This window comes from Oryzias latipes, chromosome 6 (genome assembly GCF_002234675.1).
Source record: "Oryzias latipes chromosome 6, ASM223467v1".
In the NCBI taxonomy this organism is placed as follows: Eukaryota; Metazoa; Chordata; class Actinopteri; order Beloniformes; family Adrianichthyidae; genus Oryzias; species Oryzias latipes.
This window is the reverse complement of record NC_019864.2, coordinates 14,682,630-14,707,032: the sequence shown is the minus strand read 5'-3', so window position 1 is coordinate 14,707,032 and position 24,403 is coordinate 14,682,630. Positions and strand designations below refer to the sequence as shown.

The following is a 24,403-nucleotide window of genomic DNA, read 5'->3' as shown; positions in this document are numbered from 1 at the left end:
ATCTAACTGTACCACAGTCTACAACCTCTGCAGAGAAAACAGCCCCAGAAGTATGAAAATCCCTTCCTGAGAGGCCCACAAAAGAGCTTTTTGAAAGATCTCTTTTGGACCGACAGCATCCCACATTATTGTTAGGATATTATATTGCTCCAAACATGAGCTTACTGCTTCTCGGTGCCTAGAGACGCATTTGAACAAAGAGGAGTGATCAAAAGGAAATATTTTCTTTTATTTCTGTCGCTGACAGACTCTGTTGTCTTTTAAAAAAGTGATTAAATCCTCATAATTACCCCTAAAACAGAATTGGTAAAAAATTATTTTCATAAAAATTGTTGCTAATAATTATTGCTTTAAATAATGAGAATAAATTACATCAGGAGTCATCAACAATGTGTTTGTAATGCAGAAAAAGTTACAAACTTGAGATCTGAGTTCCTGTGACTTACTTTTGCTTTTTATAGTTTGTCCCCATAACAACCATAACATACCTGTCGCTACATGCAGCAAAGATACAATAAAATAATGAGCTGTTTGCCACTTTTGTCAGCTCCAGCATCATTATTGGCTGATTTACTCTTTTGACTGAAAGCAGCTTTTTGTTCTTGTGGCGTTTTTGGACTTATTACTTACCTATGTATGTAAATAATCCCTGATTGCACAAAACAAGTACAGCTAAAACAATTCCGAGCAAATCTGACCTTCGTGAAGCTGGCAATTATAAATCATGCGAACCACATTACTAGTACTACTTTTCTGTATTTAATTAGGATAATGTAACATTTATTAAGAAACTAAATTGTCAAAGCAAGTACACCAAATAGTTCTGGAACAGCATGAAAATGCATCATACTTTAGCTTCTAGTTCCTGGTTGGTAAAGTAAAGCAGACGTGTATTTTAGAATATTACGAGCATTTCTCTGCAGCATTTCATCAGTGTTATGCAGATGTTTTTGTGCACAACCTAACCTAAAAAGTTATCCATCCAAGGCAACGTCTGGCTCGGCAAGAGGAGACCAAGTTGTCCAGCTGTGGTGTTTTACTCCCATCACTCTATTTTTTTTTTTTTGCAGTTTCTTTGACTACAGCCTTCTTCCGACTGAACTCTGCAGTGGAAACCGTGTGTTTTCACAGCCTCTGATGCTGCTCTCCAGTGTTTGTCGTGGCGGTGGAGCAGTGCCCCAGACCATTTCAACAGCTTTTTACTCCACAGAGCCACGCAGAGAGGAGAGCTCACCCTTATCGCTCTGGATTTGCCCACAAGGGGGACAGAGAGGTGTAAAGAGCCGAGGAGAGAGCAAGAGAGAGGAAGGATCCAGCCTCTGTAAGAGTCAGTCTATCATTCTTCTCCATTCTACAAGCCACTGGGCAGGAAATGAGGCGGAGGACACCCACTGACCTAAAGCCACTCGCCTTCCCTCTGCCTATCACAGAAACAATTTAAACAGCTAATGGAACCAGGCTGATCCTCTTTCCATCCCACACGGGGGTACTGGGACTTATACCTCTCATTTCTGATTAGAGCACCTCGGGCTTTAAACCCTATCTGCACCAGACAGGATAAATTCAAGCTCATCGTGTTATTATAGGTATAAATCCAGCAGACAAACACCAAGTGAACATCTATACCGTGTCTATGTATGACAAACCGGAAAGACGGCGAGGGCAGGAGTCAATGTGCAGATGGGATTGGCCAGTGCTGAGTTAACATGTTCATGACCCAGTGTGAACAGGATGTGGGGGGGGTGGGGGGGTCTGCAGAAAGACCAGCTCCATCATCTGTGTTCCATAAAGTGCAAAGTTTATTTAATAAGAGCACACATTAGGCTACATTCTTGAATGCAATGCACGGATCCTTGACCCCCTAAAACTGAAATGTTCTTTAATGATTACCTGACTATACACAGGTAGAATGAGGGATTCAACCCTTCCTGCCAGGAGAAACTAAAACTCCACCGGACGCTGCAGTTATGAGCACGATGATCTCATAAATCACATTTTCAACATTTTTTTTTTGGTTCTCATCATCCATCTGTCCACCTATGGTGCATTCACTGACCGATAGTGTGGAGCGGTGCATCCTTTTCATTGTTTTAGACATAAAAGTAATTGAAATGATAAGTTACCCTCTGCCACTTACAAAAATGAGACTTAATTCATTGTAATCTTATGTTTTTGTGAGTTTGATGGATTTTACCTAACAAGTCTGTATTTAGCAATGATGAATGTTGAGTTTGCTTTCAGTGTTCTTCCATGACTTCCAGTTTGTTGTCCATCCATCTGATGGAATGGCACCTCTTGACTGAGCAGAGTCATGTGGACCAAAAGATGAGGAAGACTGATTATTTCTCCATACGGGGGCTTCTTCTGTGGATTCCAGACTTTTAATAAACAGCAGTTTCAACAGGTTATGGGCTCAGAAAAGAGTTTGGAAGCTCGTAAAATCTCAACAAAGGTTAAAAGAACCAAGTTATGGGAAAGAAAAAGGGCTAATTAGGCATTTTTTCTTCACTTCTAGAATGAATAAAAACTCAGTTGAATCAAATTAAAGGTAATTGAAATGACAGAAAAGTTAACAGAAAAAAAATCAGCTTTTCTGTTAATTAATGTGACACCAAGTTTCAAATGTTAATAAATTCAGTAAACAGATTTAAAAATGCATATTTGTGTCTTGCGATTTTGCTGAAACAACCCGGGGACAAGATTCCTAATACAAGACAAAAGTAGCAGTCAGTTTTTGTTTGACAGCTCATCTCTTTTTCAGCTTTAAGCTGATATTGCACATGAACCACTTTCAGAAACTTGTGGTACCATTTAAAACTGCAGTCTAAAAAAGTCAATGGAGCTGAAAGCAATCTTATCCAAGTTCTGTGTTGTAGTCATTATGGCAGTCTCAAGTGTCTTGGATAATTATGAATCAGAGTGGGGACTCTGGAAGCGGCTTCTTCTGCTTGAAGGCAGGAGAGCCATTGATGGCGTGGAAGCTTGAAGCTCCACATCAAAGTCCTTCAGCTTTCCTCCCGTTTATGCACACGTCACATAAGGAAAGCTGGTTTCCTTATGCACTGACATTCATGGTTACCTCTTTTGCAGAGGCAGTCAGACCTAACTTGAGAAAATGCTGGTGAAATCATATATTTGTCATAGAAAAGAAACATTAAACTGCAGGCTTGGAGAACTCAACTTTAAGCATTAAATCAATGAGAACAAAATGGTTTTACTGTAATACAACCATGTTGTGTTTCCCACAGATTTGTTTTCTCAGTAGCAGATAACCTTTTTAACCCTAGACCGCCATCTTCTGGCTAATTTAGGTACACAAAAAAAAAATCCCATTTAACAAATCCCATCTGTATCCACATTTTTTTGTTAAAAATATAAAAAATATATAAAACATGAAAGAAAAGATCAAAAGCTTTTTGTGGACTTAAATTTATTTGTCATTCTCAGTAACAAAACGTAATAAAAACTGTTTCTAAACATAACTTTTAGTTGTTTTGTTTTGTATGTTTTACTAAACAATTGTGTACAAAATATGTTAACAACAAGAAGCCTTCATTTTTCCTTAACTTAAATAATTATCAATTTAACTGGTCAAAGAACTTGTAACTAACTATTACTCCTTTCACAGTAACAGCTTAAAATGACCTCGAGTAAAAGACTTGTACAATGAAACACAAAAGGACCACGGTCAGATAAAAGTGCAGGCTGCTTACTAAATGATCTAAATTCATCTATGAAGAGAGTACTGGAAACGAAGCGTAACAACACATGAAGGAAGGCAGAAAATAAACTTTCTTTTAAAAGATGGAACATACTTCAGGTAACAGCTGCCTCTAAATCTGTAAAGTTTTTCTTTTGCTCTAGGAACAGCTGTCTCACAGAGAGTGATGAGACTGATCCCTTACAGGCCAAATAACTCATTCAAATCTATTTCACATCAAAAAGTGCTGACAAGCTGCAGATGCAGCCTTCTTCTACACACCCTTGACAACAGAGGGAAACATAAACAAGAAGAATCAGGAGTGTGTAAGTAAACCCCTTTTCATGTAAAACCAAGCACCAATGTGCTATAATCCCGTAGACACACAGAAAAAAAATACAATTATTTTTAAAAAGGGAAAAATAAGGTGAAAAAATGAACATCAACACACTAACTTCAAGCAGATCTGGCTTTTTTTAGAAGCTTCTGGCTGCCAGCTGTGCACTCCCAACAGGAGGACTGATTTAGAGACGCTTTACAGATGATAAAGGTTAGGAGGTGGTGGCGGCGGTGAGATTCAGCTGAGCTTAACATCAGGGTGACTGTAAGTGTGTGTGTGTGTGTGAGGGGGGGGGTCGATGACAAGAAGCCAAAAGCCTCCACCGCAGCAACCCTGCCCTGGGCCGTTCCTCCACCCTCAGCACCAAAAATACCAGCTTCAGGATCAGAGGAGGCTGTAATCTTTCAGAGGGTCTCCCGCTTGCACGCGCACACACATTTGGCTGGAAAATGCTCACTCTTAGGAATATGGCTTCACGGACAACAAATGAGCGGACAAAGACAGGAAGAAACCAGGAGGAATCCACACATCTGCATAATGTCACACAGTAAAAAACGGGGAGCTCTACCCCTCAAAAAATTCTCAGGAAGAAAAATAATAGAGAGAATCTATCTCCAGCATGTGTCAAACTTGATTTAGTTGGGCGTGTGGGACATGCTGTGTTGGGCGTGAGACGTTTACACAGCTGGGAAGATTTCAGGGGCCCCAACAGCACAGACAGCTGGTTTATATGCATGTGTGTAAAATGAAAAAAAAAATGAGGCAAGGAGGGACAGAGAGTCTGCTGGTCTGTGTGAGGGTTTCATCTTCAGCTCAGTACTTTGGTACTTTAGTATAATCCTCCTGGACCACACTCTTGCACAGGCACATGGAGAGGATCATCCCCAGCAGCTGGAGCAAATGGAGATGTCAGTTTAGCCATGAGCGTTTAAACTGGACACATACAATCAAGTTTGCATCAAACTTAAAACTGAACTTGTTTTTCACCAAAGAATTTCTACCAGTAGGGGGCAGACTTTAGCAGAAATACATGAAATACAGATCAGGCAAGCCAACACGACTTTTAAGGTGGTCCTAAAAATGAAAAAAAGTATACCTCCACAACTGCCACACCGACACAGATGCCCAGAATCACTGCGCAGTTTTCCCGCAGCCACTTCTCCACTGAAGTGATGCAACCCTACACGAAAAAACAAAGACACTGAGGTTAGAAAACAGGGAGGAGGAGTCCCAATGGAACATGCAGGGAGACAAAGACGGCGTGTCATCCCAGCCGGACGTGCATGGAGACTTTTACGGGCACAAAAGCTGGCTTTGGATCGAGTCAGAGAGGGAGGGAAAAACAAAGCTTGGCCGAGCTGAGAGGGTGTTGAGTTTCTGAAATAAACAAAAGAACAGGAGAGCTTTCTTTCTTTCTTTCTTTCCCTCCCGGTGTTTGAACAAATCTCAGCACAAACGGCTCGTCTCAGCTGTCAGCAGCTCACTACGTTCAGTAGATTGAACTCAGTCATACAATAGGTTGGTATTACACAATTTATTAGTCTCAGATATGTAAACATGTTTTGAAAGGTGTCAGACAGCCTGTGAAAGAACTAAAGCATGAAGAGAAACAAGGCTAAAATACAAAGTACTAGAGATCTACAGGAATCCCTGTGCTTTGTGCTCTACCTTCAAGACCCACTCCAACGAAAATGTAAGTTTTGGGTTTTCTTGTGACGATTTTCCGATGATGGAAGGCACATATGAAGAAAATTTAGCTCAAAATGGCTTTTCTGAGTATTTTTTTTATTCAAATCATTGTGATTTAGGAGCAGATGAAATAAGGCTGTTTGAAAAAGGTCATAATTATTGTATAGAAAATCTGCTAAGCGGCCATAAGTTCCTCTCTCCATTCTCATGCATTAACTTGACGACTAGATCAATTAAGCCATTAGAAATGAGGTAAATTTGAACTCCTGGCGCTCTGATGAAACTATGTCCTAGAAAACAACACAGGTTTTTGGCTAAAAATAACAATCATAATTCATTTAGTATAATCCTCCTTAAAACAGATCAAAAAACGATTGGAGTGGGTCTTTAAAGATAAAAATACAAAATAATAACTTCAGGGCAAAAAATACTAAAACAGAAGCTGCTTTTTTATTTATATAGTGACAGTACTTTTGAAAAAGGATTTGGGGAAAACCAAACATGTGGGTACTTTCTAAAAACATTTGTAAATGCAGCTGAGAAAATCTGTAGAAACAACATCCACTAAAGAACAGAGACCAACAGGAAGACCAGGTCTCCAAACCCACCAGTCATGTCAAGAAGCTGAAAATACAGAGAAGCTTTCTCCAGCCTGTGGGGACAACAGCAGCCAGAGGCAGACAGATTCATGTGTGAACTCCTGTCATAGGAGAATCCTCAAGAACTAATGCAGCAACATTTCTAAACAGCAGGTGTGGGGAAGCAATGATCCAGACTCGAGGTGTGTAGAAAAAGAGGAGAAAAAAATATCCATATATTTTTTCACACAAACAGGTTCAGTCAGTCATTTAAAATATACAAACAAAAGCATCTTAACAGGGTTATGTGACTTGACATAAACTGAGTTTTAAGCTCTCAAACTGTTTGACGTCTCGCCACAGCAAAGTGCACCTCACACGTGGGATAGATTCCACCTTCCTGACTCCGTCCTTTTTGTTGGACTTAGGACAGGCGTACATGGGGCTGCAGAAGCTGCTAATCCCAGGTGGTCTCCTGTCGGCTGGAGGACTAACCAGGCCGTGAAGCTGGCAAACTGCATGCAGGTGCTGCTAATAAAAACCTAGCCTAGCTGATAAAGTGATCAGCAGCTGGTGTGAAAACCTCTATTAAAGCAGAGGGTTTGTGAGCTTCCTGCATTCAGAGAGGGGCTACAGAGGTGAAAGAGAACCTCGGAAAAATGAGGAAAACTAGAACGTTTATGGGATGTAAATACTATGTTATATGCTGAAGATCAAGCTGTTATTTCAGTAAAAAGACTCAAGTGCTTTGAAAAACATGTTCTCTAAAAATAACCCAAGAAAAGCTTAGGTTTGCATGTTGGAACCAAAAGAACTCCACCAGACTTCTGAAACAGCAAGAAATGAAAGCAGAGATGTGGTGAGCAGGAATGGGAATGACCAGGAACTGTGTCATACAACTGAGAAACTGCTACAGAAACCTTTACCAATAAGCCTTTTCCTTTGACCGATCATCACCAGTTAGCAGTTCATTTAAGTCAGACCGCACATGTTTTTTCATTTTGAAATGTATTTTGAGCATCTAAACTTAATCCTAACTCCACCATTGAAAATATCCATATCACAGTATTCCTCACTGTGCAAAAACTGAGGAAAACAACCGTTTCTGCTCCAGTCATCACCCTTTGACTGCTGATGGTCAGTGAGACTTCAGTTCCAGCTCCGACACCTGAGCCTCTTGGAGCCACTGGTGACTGATCCGCACAGGGCAGCGATAGGAAAATCCTGTTATTTGTTTTTCTCATCCTTTGATGTTGGAGTTCTCACAGTGTGTTCTGGATTGCCTTAGCAGAACTTTTCCCCGCCTCTCGTCTGGTTTGGGAGAAATGGGGCAGGTTGGTGAGGAAAGGGGACTGATGAAAGCTGAACGTGTGATGTGACCCGACAGACAAGTCTCATGTTCTCCTCTGCATGTGACTGCATTGTGATGCTTTTGTTGTCCTGTTATAATCCAAAGCCCATGTGATTGTTCTGCATGGGGAGGACTTCCCACTGGTTTAGCAAATGGGAATCCTATGAAGTTTAAATTTCAGAATGAATCAACCTTGTTTGTGTTTTTGCCACCTTGGTTGAGAAGCTCGTTTTTTTATTTTTGTGTTGTGTTACGTACCGTTTCATAGACGGGCAGCTCATCAGACAGGTTCTCACACAGGCCCACGTTCTTCACATCAGAGCCAGGGAGGGACTCGTTGCGGCAGGAGCACGAGTAAAGCTTCTGGGTGTTGTTCTTGATCAGAAGGTTCTCAGACCAGTTCCCTGGACCAGTCCATCCACAACATTTCATCTGAAAAAAGAGAAAAATGGGAACATAAGACACAGACACAGATGGAACCTAATGAGATTTAGAGATGGTGACATCACATCAGGAAAGATCTCACTGGCAGATGTTTTTAAAAAGCTTTAGAAGAAAAGAGGCCTGGCAAGAAAAAGGAGACATTTTTCTTATTAAGTGAGTGGGTTCATCCTAAATTCAAAAATCCTGTTTTTTCTCTCTGATGATGTCAGTTTTCTCCATCTCTTCAAAAGACTGGAGCAACAAAGAAAAAGCATTTGGTTTAGTTAAAGTACAAGCTACCTCTAATAACAGTGTTCCTGTGTAACGATCACACAGGAAGTTGATTTGGTCAGTAGGTCATTTTTTCTTTTGATCCTGAAAGCTTTGATGGGTTACATAAGAAAACTACTGCAGCTCTTTTTAGCCCTGTGAGTTGTGGCAAATGACGTCACGTTATATTGTTTATTTTGAGGTTTTTCTTCACTCAAACAAAAAAAGGAACACAAATCATACTTCTGTTTTCATACGGCTGCTTAGAAAACCCAACACTAATGTTGCTAAAACGAGCGTGGCTGTAGATTTGAAGAAATCAAAACATTATTTTTACCTACAAGCATTTACCGTATTTTCCGGACTATAAGTCGCCCTTTTTTTCATAGTTTGGTAAGGGGTGCGACTTATACTCCGGAAAATACGGTAATTTAAAATATGTGGAAATCTAACTTAGAGAAAAATATATTAATATAAGTAAAAGCTTTGTTCTCCAGATAAGAAGAAGAAAGATTAATAAAATGGAAATGTGCCAGAAGAAAATCGACTAGCATAATTACTATTGTATAGCTGTGGTGGCAGTATTATGATTGGTGATAGGTCAAATTGAGGTTCAGCAATAGAATCTGTATAAAGTGACTAAAAAAAACCAAGCTCTACCTTTGATGTTTTTGTTTCTTTAAAAAAATAAACATGACTTTAAATTGCAAATGCCAAAAGGATTCAACAACTTTTTGATGAAAATCTACTGTTTCGATAAAGGAGACGCCAAACTGTGAAGCCTAGACTCACAGTTTTCTGAATGTAGTCCCATGTGTGCTCTGTGGTCCTGTTCAGCCCGGTGTAGTTGATGATCATGCCCTGGATGATGCTGGACATCTCATATTTCAGCTGGAGAAGGGGGGGGGAAAAGGAGCGCCATCATTATTTAGTCCTGAGCAACTTTTGAATTTCTTTAATTCACTTTTCTACATTAATGTTTTGAACATTTATTTACAGTTGTGCATTTTAGACAAAGATAGGGACAAGAAAACAAACAAGGCCTTTTTCCACAATTTGTTAACAACATTTAAACTTTATTTTTGTGAATAAACCCAGCAAACGAAAATGAAAGCTTTTAAAAAAGTAAATGTGTGCATGTGAAGAAGACCGCAGAGAGCTGGCTCTGATGGGTCTTCTCAGCTCTACTGAAATTAAGTGAGAACCTCACCCTATTCTGGGAACGGGCACCGCCCCGCCCTGTGGTGAGCCTTAAACACAGGGAGGCTAAAGACGCAGTGCTATCAGGGACTCACACTGACACAGAGACCCGCACGCTTCCATACGTACGTACAGTCACGCTGCAGGCTTTGCTGCAACCACCAGACTATCTGCTGCTTTCGCATTTTTTGTTAGAGAGGAAAAAAAGCAAACAGACCCTCCCTTCTGAACAAACTCCTAAGGTCGACCAGAACAATCCTGTGATAGGAATAGAAAATAGAAGGAGCCTGCTTCAGTTTATTAGCTACACTCAGGCTTTTTTCTAACCGAAGGAAGCTAAAAACAAACAACAACAAAAACAGGAAAGCAGAGCAAATTTGAAATGTTGTAAACAAAATCTTATGTTCCGTAAAATGTCTAAAGTTATACTGTTGAACTAAAAAAATGTGTTTTTAACATAAATAATATCATAAGTTTGAGCTACAGTTTTATGTGTGGAACAAAACCCGATTTTTACTCGTACTTTTAAACTGAACTGGGTGTGTTTTGTTTTTTAGGTGAACTTTTTCTATTCATGAATTACAGAGTTTAGGAAACAACTGTGTTACAGGTCAATGTCAGTATGTGACCAGAGCTTTGTCTACTTTCTTTCAGCAAAGAAAAACATTCTTTCAACAGCTTCTAAAAATGGTCCAAATAAATCACAAATTAGCCTCTGCCTGATTGGCAGTCACATGTTTGTCTGTCAGACTCATTTCTTTGAGGATCTAAAGTCCCACGGGTCCTGAACTGACCTCTGAAACTTATTTGATGAACTGAAACTGTGTTTTATCAGAAGATAAAAAGGATTTATGTAAAAGACACCTAAAACTGTGAGAAGAACCAATAGGAGGAAACCACACACCAAGTACAGAGATGGACTAAAAGAGGCCAGAGAAAAAGATTGAATAGAAGCTCAATTTAGACACAAAAATATGTTAAAAGAAAAACATTTAGGACTAAAACCCAAACTTTATGGAGAACAAACAAAGCCAAATGAAAGCGGCTGTCTTTACCCGATCTCTCTGGAAGTAAATAAGAACTCCAGCTGTGACCTGAGCGATGAGGATGAGCAGGAGGCAGGTGAAGTACTGGAGGAGGAGAGGAAAAAAAATGTCACTAAGCAAGCTCTTTACACTTATTAAATAAGGAAACACAAATCAAAGTAATATTAGGGAAAACATGTTAAAAAGAAGTCTAAATCAACACTTATATGATCTAAGTTTCATACTCAAGGCGACACAAAGGCTTACATCATACAAACAGATATGTCAATTCATTATTCTTTATTATTGGGAAATTTGGATTATTTTCCCCTAAAGGTGTTTTACTTTAAGACTAAAAGTTGTTATTCTCCTCAGTTGTAAGAACCTAAATCACTGAAGGCCCCCCAGAGTTGTGTGTTTGTGTGCAGTGCTGGAGTCTACCATCACTGGGATAAGTAGGTCACAGCGGTTTTCCTGTTAACCCCTCACAGGTCTAACTCTGTGGAGGTCAGACACCCCTCCCCACTCTTGTTGAAGCCCCCCTCCCCATGCATTTCACTGGCTTTATCTGTCGCGCCACCCTCCTCTGAGCAAATCCCTGCGTGCTGCGAGCTCCCACTCCAACACATTAGCAGAAAATGCTGAAAGGCTTAACTGTCAGCAGGAATCTGTCATGTGCTATTGCCCAAGCTGGAGAGCCCGCTCGGTCATTTCTGGATGGACATTTCCTCACTTCAACTGTCTATGCAAAGTGTAAAACAAAGTGTGCTATTAATAAATTGCAAGTCAAGGGTTTGTTGGATGTAAACTTAGAACAAATGTCAAGAAATGTGTGCCTTTGTCGTAGCTTCATTGCAATAAATCTTTTCATAGTGGAAAGGCTGTTTATTATCCTTTTAAATGGTGCCAGATTTGTCAGGAATGAGCATTTGTGGACCTAGAGGCAGAGCTGAGTCTGAGGACTGCACTCACAAGCGTCAAAATCCTCCAAAAGATGTTACTCTGTCATTTCACCAAATAAATCCAGACTTTTCCAAACTTAGACTCTGAAGTCCAACTGGATTAGCTGAGTGCTTTTTCTTTCCTATCTTCCATTATTGTAGACAAGGTGAGGAAAGGGTCTTCTTGGGGAGTGACCTCCTTGGAACTCGCACTTCTTTGCCTCTCTCTGACTTGGAACTTCAGCCTTCAGCTTTGGGACAAATCTAAGGAGCCCAGGGACAGTGGCAGAGCTTTCCTGGGTTTGGGAGCCATCGCTTGGACTGTTCAGTCCCCTCTAGTTTCAATTGTGTGCGACAGAAAACCAGTCAAACCTGAGCTGATGATCTAAGAGCACAAGATGATTTGAGGAATCCAGGAGGCTCAGCGTTATAATGTGAGACCTGACCATGTAGAGCTCTTTCCTCCCTTTCTGTGATATCAGCTTTCTAAAAGAGAGAAGAGTTCCTCACCAAACCCAGGAGACAGCGGATCTCATAGATGGCACCAATGCAGCCAAAGAAGCCCATGGCCATGGACAGGGAGCCCACACCAATGAAAATGTAAGAAGCCACTTTCACTGTGTGAGACGATTCATCTAGAGAAAACATCAATGGAGAGATAACATGAAGAGTTTTACATCCATAGACTGTTTAAGCAAACCAGACACACAATCTGAAGTTTAGTGCCAACACCAACAGTTTGGGGTGTTTTAAATTTAAATGGGAGGTAAAGGTGGCTGATTCTAGGGGCCCAGACTGAGGGGAGACTATAGAGGCCCCTTACAATGATAAAATGAAAAAACAAAACAAAAAATAATAATTTCAATAAGTCATTAACCAATATATCATCACAAAAGTTTTATTTTCAATGTCACTGTAACAATTTCTTTTTGTGTTGGAAACAGCGTCTGCAGGAGCCACCTGTCACACCCCATATTTCTTTTAAAATGGTTTGGTCCAACTGATTGAAACTCCGCAGGCAAGCAGTGTGTGACAGACAGGTCCAAAGTGTGTGAGGTAGAGAAGACATGCCTCAAAAATCAGGATGCCAAAGGAGTTGAAAGGGTCGAAAATATGTCACCCAGTATTTAAAAAACAAACAAGGTGGGTTTGCGGTCGACAATGATGGTTAGCTCAAGAAAAATGGAATTTTACATTTCACTATTATATTAGTTAAATAATTATTCCTTTCAAACATTTATCAAGCTGTTCTTATCCAATAATAGTTGACATCCCCTCTGTCAAAATTATTTTTTTGAAAATTCTGGAACAGACTCTAGTGCACCAGCATCAGCAGATCGTTTAAATGATGATAAACCATAAATGGCCATTTTGTATTTTGATGGTGCCTTTTTTAGCTGACGTTTTTTTTTACATCTTTTACAAACTTTTTTTCTACATTTTTTTTACATCCATTATAATATATCATGAAAAAAAGTTTATTTCTTATTTAAGAATCAGTTTTGCTGTGAATATCCAAAACAAAATAAATTCTATAGTATTTAGTGCTCAGTTCTTCACATACTGTACCTGTCAGTCGTCATTTTATTTTGTCACAAAGATGATAATGAGAGTAAAAAAAGCCCATCATAATGCATGATGGTATGAAAAACAGCATTAATAAATTGCCACTGTGTTAGGGGTCCTGTAAAAGTTATTTACATGGAGCCCAACATCCCTAGCAGCGCCTCTGCCAACAGTAATAGTGCTTTGGAAAAAGGAAGAGCAGGATGTTAAGAAAAACGCTCATATGCAAACAAATGGCTTAGCTACTCACAGTGCAGCCATGTTTCTGCTTAACTCAGAGCACTGAGAATATTCTCTTCATTGGAAAACTATATTAGAACAGAAAACCACCAGAGGGAGTGAAAGAAGGACAAGCCAGGCTCTGGCTAGATGAACTGATTTCTGTCTCTGGTATGTGCAGCGGAGAGATTCAAGAGGTGGAGGAAGGAGGGGGGCAGGGACTCAAAAATATGGCGAGGTTGGAGAGGACATCAACTGGAGCCGCTACACAATAGTGCTATCTGGTGTGGCGGGGGCCCCACAGCGACACAGTTCTGTCTGCAGATGAAGCCAGAGTCTGAGCTTTGGGAAGTGACTCCAAGTAACAAAAAAACGCCTGGCCTGAGCAAACTGTAGGACCATTAAATCTCTGTTTCCAGACTCCAGGGTGAAGAAGTCAAAAGAAACTGCAGAAACTGCTTTAACATTTAAGACCCAAAGATTTCTCTTTGGCTAAATGATGCTATTAAAACTCTTAAAAGACATCGGAGAGCATTCTGGGAATACTTCTTCACTTGTTTATGCTGCTCTGTAAACATTTAAATCACTGGATGAAGGCTGCAACATAACCCAACTGTCAAACTGCATCACTTAGTCTTTTTTTTTCCATTTCAAAACTGAAAAATTAACTACTTGACATGATAGGAAGTTATTTAGAGCTTCAACCCTAATTCAGCAACAAAAAATGTGACATTAAACAAGTGTTGAAACACTTAAGATGGCGGTTCAAACATCGTCAAGTGCTTCCACAAGTCTGCCTGTGAGTCTACGCTGGCGGTTCTGGACGTAATTGAAAGCCAACATGACTCGCGTCAACATGTGCCAAGTGTTTATGTGGTAACAGGGTGGCATTTAAAGTAAGGCACACTGCATGTTCTATATGCAGAACACTGCTGACACATGAGTTCAGTCTTTGTATACATGTACGGCCCAAGAACAAGAAGCTAGTTTCTGTAAAGCCAAGAGTAGCAAACGCTTTCAGAACACAAACTGAGTGCACAATTTCAGCGCATGTCGAAAACATTTTGACCCACAATGTTGACACAAAAGCAGCTTCCTAACACAATGTTAGGACAAAGTCAAAATACATGAATGAGTGTTGTTGAGTTAAAGTTTTTGCTGTGTACTAAAGTAGAAAATACTAAAATAAATCGTAAACGTCGACAATAGAGAAAAAAAAATGAAGTAGAAAAAATGTTAAGTACTAGGACCATAAAATACCTAACTAAGATTCTGACATTTCTACAGCTACCATTGATTTTTAGATTATAGTCATAAATAACTTTGTATTTTAAATATATGCTAAAATGAAGTACATTTTATCAGAGTTTTCTATATTTTTTGAGCTCTCTGCATGGAGCCTTGACACATATCAGTTTGAATCATCGCTTTATAAATAAACTCAATTTTTATCTTTCTATTGTTGATGAAGGGCGTTTTTTTTTCAAAGGAAATGGACGGTAGAAAAGGGAAAAAAAACAACAGCGGGAACTTGGAGAATTGGCAGTTTGATGGAACCCATTACAAGTTTTTCATTTTCCTAGCATTTGCTTTTAATTCTTTATAAATGTCTACTTTGAAAGGTCTCTTCAGGCATATGAAAGTACTTATGAAGCAGATATCCCTCATTCTGCTCTATTGTGTATCTTCTGTCAATGCAAACATATTTTCTTGACTTTTTCTAACCTGGTTACTGTGTAGCTCTCTGATGTATAATAATAAATTTCTGTTCAGGCGTTTGCCAGGGGTTCTATAATAGTTCATTGTGTGGTCTTTATGGAACTTTCCATATAAAAGAGGAAAGAATGATTTGTCCTTCGAGCTGGCTGCTGTGAGGGAGGGAGGACTGGGGGAGGACTGGGGGAGGACTGCTTGGCATTGCAGGTCTCACTGTAAACATGGCCAGAGCCACACATTCAGATTACCTTCATAGAGTAACAAAAAAAACACAGACCTGACTATACATCTATATTTAAAGGTAATGGAAAGATGTGGAAGGATGAGTGTTTTTTTTTCTGGTGATTTTTCTTGCAGTGCTAATTCATTTATATGAAGCCTATTTGCCAAAAAGGGAAATGTCACAGTCTTTTAGTACATCAACACAGAACGCTCCATTTTGGTCAACAGAAGAACGACAGAAGCACTTTTCTATGCATATAAAGCCAGCTGTCTACATCCCAGTACACATGTAGGGAGGCACAGATATAGAAGAGCTCCTCTACAGAAAGTCAAACCTAAGAATCCAAACACCTCTGTGAGGACACCTGCAAAGGTCTGCTTCACCAGAGCTCAGAGAATGGAAAGTGAAAAAAGAGAGATCCTGTTTATGAGCAGGCAGAGACAAAACTTGTGAGAGGAACACAAAACGTTAATAAAGCCATCAGCCTTGAGCTCTTGTTCCACTAGAGATTTCCCACTCAATCCTGAGATGAATATAAGATGACCAATGAAGAGTACAAACTACAAAAGTACAAAGGATGAATGTTCTGAAAGAATAGGAATATTTTTCTTTTAGTAAAAAGAAATGTTATAAAATAAAATATGTGAAAAAGAGGAACATTTGGCAGTTTGTTGCATTTCACTGACATGTTTATTAGTCTGGGTTGTGTCTTTCAATCATGCAGGATTGGGGAATCCTCTTCATGTGGCTTTACTGTCCATTGATCAATCTATTAGCCTACTTTCTGGTATTGATGAATTTACTGGGCCTGGCGGTTTAACTGAGGCTTATGGGAGATGAGAGATGCCTCATCAGTTGTTGTATTTTGTGAAAATTGTTTAACTGATGTCTTGGTGTGTTAAATCTTATTCATTGTGTTTCCTCATCTCTTCTAGTGAAAGCTGCTTTTGCCTATAAGTCTAAACCGGATGGAGAATTTAGTCTGGTTTTTTTCTATCTTCCTGCGGCATGTCTGTCATTCACTTTCATTCTCCATTTCCTCCACTTCACTTTTTCTCCTCTCTATCTTGGTGACTAGTATTAAACAGGCTAATTAGTAAGTAGTTGTTAGAATTGTAATTGATTGACTAGCAGCTTGTGTTTCTAGATATCAATGCAGACAAAGCGGTTCTGGGTCGCTGGAACACGATGTGTCTCAGGCACAGCCTGGGTTATCGTGTCATTTCAAGTGTCTGCAAGACTTCTAATGAATTAATCATTCATTATTCTGATTTGTTTTTTACTCAGCTATGTACTATTAGCCCATTAACTTGTGCATGTTCCTGTGGTGTTGCTAGTCTTAACTAGTGACTGCTGTGAGTTGGGAAGCTGACAAATGTTGGTCTGGAAGGACAGCAGGCTTACAAATTCTCAAGTCACCAGAGAATCAAACTGCAAGAGTCCTAAAAATAAAGAGGGCGAAACTAAAAGTGCAGCTCTTGAAAATACAACATGTGGCTTGAACGCACTAAAATTATTTATGACAGAGTTTATGGCGACTAAAAGTTTCCATGCGGTGCTGCTTTTCTCCAGCCTTGCAAAAGAAAGGATTAGACCTGGATTCAATCTGACGGTCTCTGATGCATTCCCAGAGGATGTACAGTCATTCAATAAATAAATAAATAAATAATTACGGGAAATATGGTCGACTATTTCAGCATGCTATTTGGATGCTTTGTCTCCTTCTGACACAAAGTCAATGTTTGTTTCAACATCTGCTAGAAGATAAGAATTCATATGTGCATCAACTGGGGAAATGGTAAAAAAAAACCTCTTTGGACAGTAGGATGAATAAAAACTTTCCTATTTAGGATTACAGTCAAGATTTCTTGACTTTCAACAGCTTTTTGACCAACCTTTTCAATATAATTCTTTCTTTTCATACCAGGAAGGTAAGTCTTGCTTAGGCACATATTTTGATTCATCATCCACTTAAAAATGCATTAGGTAGGTCAAGAATTTCAGGATTTCCTTAATTTTACAATCTATTCCGTTTAGAGTTTTGGCGGCACTTCAAATGCCACAAAGCTTTATTGTGAAGAGATTTATGACACCTGGACCAGGAAGCAAAGCAGCGAGTGCTTTCGGGTATGAGAGCACTTACGCAGAACAGAAATGAAGCTCTGATTATCAAAGAGAACCCAGAGTCCAAAGCCCATGATCAACGCTCCAAAGATCTGTAAAACAGGAAAGGAAATAGTCAGGCACCGAAGCTCATGAGAGTAAAAGTCTGTATCTGTTATGGTATGGATTAGGATAGAGGATCTTTTTTTGCCTTCCTAGCTTTCACATCTGTAAGTAATCAGGTCTCAGCTCTACTCTACATGGCTTTGTTTACTCGTAGCTCATAGAAACGCATAAGAAGTTTTGGAAAGGTTTAAAGCAAAGGAAATAAATATATAATATCGGAGCTCAACTCCAAACTAAAAACAGCAATCGCCAAGCACACAAAAGCCCCAAAAGGAATGATCCGATTTGCTCGTAAAGAAGTTACAAAGTGAAGAATGCAGGTGCAGTTAAACCCAGCACCAGTTTGGATGTGTGGTATAATTGTTCCGAGGTCCTCTATATTCGTCAACTTCCTGCTTGTATTCAAGCCCCCAACAATAATTAGTGCCTTGGTTTAAAAAGCTGTCCATTTGCACAGAATGCAGTCATCATTAGCCCACCACTTCCTGGCTTCCCCTCAGCCCTGATGCCAGGGAAGCATTTGTCCACATGGATGAAAACCTGACAGACACACACGTTTCCTATTAAAACACCGGTTTCAGCACCAACATCAAAAGGGCTGTGTCAGGTTTATGGTCCCAGACTCCTGAGAAAGTCCGGACATCTTGGAAGAGTCAGTTTTAAGGGCCTGCAGTTTTAGCACAAACTGAACTTTAATGCTGCAGCCGGTGTACCAGAAGGGGGGGGCAAATGGAAAGCATCTGCAGATGTTTAGATCTGCCTGCGCTGCAGTTGCAGAGCAACAAACAATTTTCTGTGCATCCTCAGGAAACGCCTTTATATGGAGAAATCGACAAAGAAAGAAAAATGACTTCATGTTTTCGTATCATAGCTATCTTTACTTCTATTTTTTAATGTCGGTTTTTAGGCATCATTTGCACTTTGTTACTGAGAAACCAATAAGATGATAAACTAGAACGTTCTTTTCTTCTGCAGGAAAAAACAACAACAACTTACAAAAAAAAGGAGATTGAAGAGAAATAGAAAGTATTTGGTGACTGTGATGCATCCCTTCCCCATGGTTGTGTGTCTGCAGACAGAGAAGATACTTTAGTGCGTCGCTGACCTGGGAAAAGAAGAAAGAGCAGATTTACGAGGGGAAAACTGTAGTCACTCAAGCACAGAACCAAGTTTAAGGAAGCAGCCCAACAGGAACATCTGCACAGCTGGATTCCTGAAGAGGCCCAGCGATAGTCTGCAGAGCAACACCACAAGCCTTATTTGTTCAAAAGTTTCTTTTTGAGCATTCCCACAATAGGCTTCATAGCTTAATTGCATATCAAAGGTAGGGGTATGCAAGAATTTAACACAATAAATCCCCTAAGTTGGAAAAGAGAGAGGTAAAGTCCCGATGATGATGTGAGAAACTTGTGGTCAAGTCTGCCTCTGTCACCACAGGAAACAGAATGATCAAAAAATGTTCCTTTTTCCGTGTTAGTCGTAATTACTATTCATTGAACTACTTGAAGTGCAGCACGTGTTCAAAGGTTTGGGGTAGAACACCGGTGTGTTTGAGCCTGCTTTGGTGATGTCAATAACTTTCACTCAACCACACATTTCCTCACATCTGGGTTTTCTTAGCTGCTGTAGTTGTTGAGTTCTCAGCAAAAAGATTTTCTTTTTTTTTTTGTTTGGACTCAGAGGCCAAAAGTACAATAATAACAAAAACATAGGATTTTCAGCACTGTAACCCTTCGTGGTCATTTTGAAAGGGAATTGTTTCAGTCGATCATACAGTGGCTTTTTCTTTCATTTCTCTTTGTCCCTATGATGGTTTGTATTCATATTTGTAAAGTGCATTCAGTATTTCAGGGTAAAGAAAGCACTTCACTGACACGACTTTAGATTTACTTTGTTCTACACATTAGGGCCGCACGATGTGAGGAAAACTCACAATGTGCGATATTAGCGATCAATATTTTGATGACGATACGACTTGCGATCAAAAAGCAAAAAACAAACAAACAGCTAAAATCATCTATCAAATATTTTCCATCAACAAAATCTCAATAAATCCACTAAGGGGCTGGTTTGTGATCATTCTTTAGAACATCCTGTTTTATTAGTTTAAAAACCTGTTAACTAAACACACGATGAACTGAATTTCCTGCCTTCAAGCCTTCTGCACTTTATGCAGCACACTTCTGATCCTGTTGAGGATTTATAAGCACAACTATTTATCTATTAAACGAACTGTATGGCCTCAATACCAACAGTTTCCTGTTTACAGAACTGAACAGTGTGCAAAGCCCAAACCAGAGAAAGATACGACTGCTAAGTAGATAATCCTCAAAGGAGATTGCTGTTGAGATTGTTGAGTAGCAGCTCGGATTAAAATAAGCTTAGTTATGATAACCAGCCTTTATCATAAGAGCCTTTCTTACACTGAAGGAATCTCTAACAACTTTAAAGAAAAAAAAACATTCAGAGAAAACTAAATTTTGTCTCCAATTGTTGACATATGTTCTCATTTTTAAAAGGTTTAAATGCCAAATACAGAAATAAACTTTAAGCAGGTCGAATAATCTGCTGAAAGTACTTTAAATGGTAAGTTTTACAAAGAAAAAAACTTTAACAAAATTAAAAATATAAAAAATAAAACAAGCTGTTCAGAGTGTAGAAAGATCTGATCTGGAGAATCCAGCCTTTGGAACGTATTCCTTTCAATATATGTCCCAGTCAAAGCAACTGCAGATTATTTAAATGACAAACTATAGCCAGTTACTCAAAGATCAAAGTAAAATTAAATAAAGCACGATTTAAAAAAACAGTAAAGTGTAGGCCTCGTCATAAAAAGAAAATCCAAAACAAACAACAATTCCCTTTCAGTTCTGACAGTTCTGCAGAAGTGTGTCACTGGTGCTGGAAGAAGAGGTCACAACAAGTCGACATGGGATGTAGGTCAACTCATAATGTGTGCAGGAATAAAAGACAATAAAAAAAATAAAAACGTGAACAAAATTTACTGAAAACTGAAAAGAAAAAACTAAGTTTTCATTTCATTTTTATGTAAGCAAGTTCAATGTGGATCTGTAACACATTAAGTAAAGGAACTTTGGTAATTCCCTGTAACTGTTTTAATTTTAAATATTTGTATGCAAATGGTTTCTACATGAGTTAATCTTTACCAACTAAAGCTTTTGGGTTTGTTTTTATTGATTTCACAGTTTTTCTTCTGCCACAGACAAGCGCCTCTCCAATAGTGTCCTCAGTCTACTGAGAAAGAAGCAGCTTTTTCTGACTTGTGGATTGAAGCCATCAACACAAACTTACCTGGAGCTGAGAGCAAAGCTTCAAGTAACTACCAGGGATTTGATCCCGAGAGACGCTACAATATTGAACTCTCCAACAAAAACAAATATCCCTCCAGGTTTTGAAAAAGCATTATAACAAGGATGGTCTTTAAACTTGAGTGTCCTCACAACTATAAGCTGCCTGTTTTCCCATTTTCCCTATATGCCAGGGTTTGAAGAAAGATGCCATCAAAAATGGCGATGACTAAAGGGCTCTTAAATTGGTTTCTATTATTTTCTACTTTAAGACTACAGCTTTTACCAACTTTACTTTAAAATCCAAATCTTGACAGATTCCTTCATTTCTATAAAAACAGAATTATTACATGGAAACAGGGACTGAATGTTAAGAGCTTGATTTTATAACTTTGTAGTTAACAGTTTTCTGAATATAAAAGCTTATTCTGTTCCAAGAAATCGAAGAAAAAATGAAAGCAGTGCAAAACAAAAGCAAGTGGTAAGTGAGATGTTACAACAGTGCAGTAAAAAAAATCCCCAAACTAGGACATTGTTAAGTAAAAAAGAGAAGCTTACAAGATTCCCAAGGTGTGTATGTGATCCAGTAAAGCTAAACATTTCAAAATAAGTCACCTTCCCCTTTATATTCAGCAGAAAAACACATCAATACCCATTTTAATGATGAATTATTCTGTTATTAGTCAAAAAAGGCAGCCAGGCCTTTCCCTTATGTGACCTACTTTACACATCTGTTTGAGCTAAAGGGGGAAAATACATGCATTGAACACAAAAAAATTAAGAACCTTCATCGCAGTTTCACTTTCAAGTTATTTTTACTTCTGTAAGATGAGATCAGCTCTGAACTTCAGTGTGAGGAGGAGCTTCACCTTACATTTGTCTTAGAGTTTATAAAGCTCTATGACAAACAAATACATAACAATATCAATAAGTAGTTTGTGTAATAACTGTTTAGAACTTATGGGCATTTGTGTTTTCAATTCAACTGAGAAAAAAGGTATCCTTGCATCACAATTGTGGTTTATAAGCCTATATTACTCAATGCGTTTGGATCTGTGTTGTGTAATTTTTTTTAAACTATCTATTCATAGTAAAGTCAATCTCTAACTAATATAACTTTAACTAATTGATAACAAAACTGCCTTCTTTGATGAGCTAGTAGCGGTCCGCCATCGCCAAATGATTTTAGCCCCAAAACTCTTCAACTTTTCGTCTCTAATGTTCTTTACAGAAGAATTTAGGCACGGAGGAACCGACAAAACACTCAACGCTTCTGCAAGTTTGTTCTCTTCCAAAGTTGTAAAAACTTAGAAGCTCCTCGTCAAAAATCAATCATTCTTCGAAATGAACTCCACGTTAACCTAACTTTTGGATCCCGTTAGGCCGGCTGCGTGTGTCTGTGACAGACGGAACATCCCGGGGGTTTAAGCTAGCTTTACTTTAGCGGGAGGAAGGAAGGAAAATAAAGAAAAACCTACTTTGAGTTGGTTCTCCAGAAAGGCTCGGAGTCTACGGGTCTGCTTTGTCGCTCTCTGTGGAACAAAATAAAGCTTCTGTGTGGGTGTGCGTGTGCTTGGGTGGATGTGTGGGTGGAGGAAACAACCCCGCCATGCGGTGACTATCACAAGCTTCTTTTTTTTAACTCTCTCCTCTCCACCACAGGAGTTTAGCTAGGAAGATGACAACCACCTCTCCGCAGGAAAACGCAAATAAATTATTTAAAGGTTTAATTAAGCCTCAAGTAAAATGCTTTACATAAAATTACATTTAAATAATTTAAAAAAGTTATTTAGGTAAATTACTACATGTAAAAATTGTGACAAATGCTACATGCTTTAAATAGGCTGGATGCTGTTCAAAGACCAACTTCAATAAAAAATTTTAGCATGTTCTTTTTTATGATGGAAGACACATAAAGAAAATTAAACTCAAAATTGTGTTTCCAAATATTTCTTTATTGAAATCATTGATAATCAGGAGCAGACACAAACAAATGCGTTTAGAAAAAGCTTGTACCTGTGACGCAGATGATACTACGGCAAGCCACAAGCTCCCTGCTCCACTTTGTTCTGATGCGTTCACTTGTAGACAAATAGATCCATTAACGCCTTCGTTTTTCTCGTCTGAGCTGGCATCTTGCTTAAAACTGTAGGCTGGACAGCTCTAATGTTAGGTTGGGAATGTGAGCTGTAAGCTAGCAGCAGTGAGTGTAAACAAAGAGATGATGGGAAGTTAGGGTAGACACCCCGTGCCAACAGTCCAGCCCACAACTTAGAGGCACATTTTTAATGCACTCCTGCAGGAAATGTCTTAAAAAATGACTCGTTTTTTGGTTTTTGTTAATCTCAGCATAATAGTAAATAAAAGGTCACTGGGAAGGCTTTTAAAATACATCAAAAGATGATCTGAGTGGGACTTATACATTTATTTTAAATACTTTATGCAATTGCTATAAAAAAAACAATGCTTGTCAAATCCAAACATATTTGCATAAAGTAAATAAGTTTGTTCTGAAAGAATATGTATATATAGAAATAACACACTGATAAAACATATTCTTAAAAAATTATAGAATCTAAAGGTTTTACATAAGTAATTGTAGGCCTAGTAGTTAAAATGAAACTAATTGTGGAAAAAAAACTGTTTTTTAGTATTTTAGATAAATTTCCAATATAAATCAGATTCCCTTTGCAAGTAAAAAAGCAAAAGAGCTGCTCCTGTGTTAGCAAAGTGCATATGAAAAAAAAAGTCGTCAAACTAAAAAGTAGTTAATTTAAATCCTTGTGTATCTAATGAAAAACAATGCAAAAACTTTGACATCTAACTCATGCCATTCATCAATATTTTTGCACAATACATGAACTTTTAAAGATGATTTCTGATCAGCACTTGAGTTTTGTTGCCTTGATGTTATTTGCATTAATACATGTATTATTATTATGGGGCTGTTCCATGTATTACATAGCAACTACTAGAACTGTAAGTTATGCAAAAGTGCTGTTTACCAAAAAGCCCAAAAACCAGAAGGGCTTGACAGATTTGGCAGAAAGTATGAAAGGAATGCCTCCACATATTGGAGACCTGAGAGCTTTTTGTACATAAATAACACAAACTAAACATACATTACCGGGGTCAAACACTAACTCTTTAACCTTCTGCATAGAGCATCTGTAATATTCAGAGTGTCCTGGAACACAGAAGAGAAAAGGAAAGGCCAATTGTGTCTACATTTAACCTAAGAAATTCTTCTGTAAACACAAAAATGTTCATGTTGCAACATATTCCACTATTCCAACCAAAAGGGAAACACCAAAACAAGACGCGGGTCTGCAGAAAGACTGACAAAGCATTTGTTGTGGCATGTTAGAACAGGTTCTTTTAACCTTCATAAAGAAGGCTCCTGCTTGATTTTGGAAAATAATGTTGTTGACCACACATAGTATAGTTGGAAAACACAAAAAAAAAACGTTAAGAACTCAAAGTTTTATACTTAATACTGCTCTAACTCCCATCCACCTAATCAAGTCAACAATGTCGAATGCTTTCCTTGCCCGCGGGCCTGAGTGATTTTAGAATGAATGGAGTAATTGTGGGTTAAGTTGCTGCCAATCATTTCCACTGTTAA

At 38.7% G+C, this 24,403-nt stretch overlaps 1 protein-coding gene across 3 annotated transcripts; it reads right to left on the bottom strand.

The window, feature by feature from the left end:
• Nucleotides 1–3,412: 3,412 nt before the first annotated feature.
• Nucleotides 3,413–22,389, bottom strand: cd82 (CD82 molecule). Of its 3 annotated transcripts, none has more exons than XM_004069552.4 (9): nt 22,257–22,389; nt 18,467–18,575; nt 17,385–17,457; nt 12,028–12,152; nt 10,607–10,681; nt 9,144–9,242; nt 7,917–8,090; nt 5,137–5,220; nt 3,413–4,931 (listed from the first exon to the last, which is right to left on the bottom strand). In XM_004069552.4, the coding sequence occupies exons 2-9, from the start codon at nt 18,527–18,529 to the stop codon at nt 4,854–4,856; spliced, it is 771 nt and encodes a 256-aa protein (XP_004069600.1). In that variant the 5' UTR covers nt 18,530–18,575; nt 22,257–22,389; the 3' UTR covers nt 3,413–4,853. The 3 variants fall into 3 exon arrangements, with proteins under 3 accessions (XP_004069600.1, XP_004069601.1, XP_020559588.1); XM_004069553.4 differs by having other exon boundaries at nt 18,467–18,539; XM_020703929.2 differs by lacking the exon at nt 22,257–22,389 and having other exon boundaries at nt 18,466–18,535.
• Nucleotides 22,390–24,403: the final 2,014 nt, after the last annotated feature.

Bases quoted from the DNA above. Each gene is read 5' to 3' on its own strand.
- cd82 (XM_004069552.4), bottom strand. From the start codon at position 18,529: ATGGGGAAGGGATGCATCACAGTCACCAAATACTTTCTATTTCTCTTC. The intron at 8,091-9,143 runs GTGAGTCTAGGC...CTCTTTTTTCAG, and splicing joins GGGACTACATTCAGAAAACT to ATGAAATGTTGTGGATGGAC. The intron at 5,221-7,916 runs GTACGTAACACA...TTTTTCGTGTAG, and splicing joins AGCTGCCCGTCTATGAAACG to GGTTGCATCACTTCAGTGGA.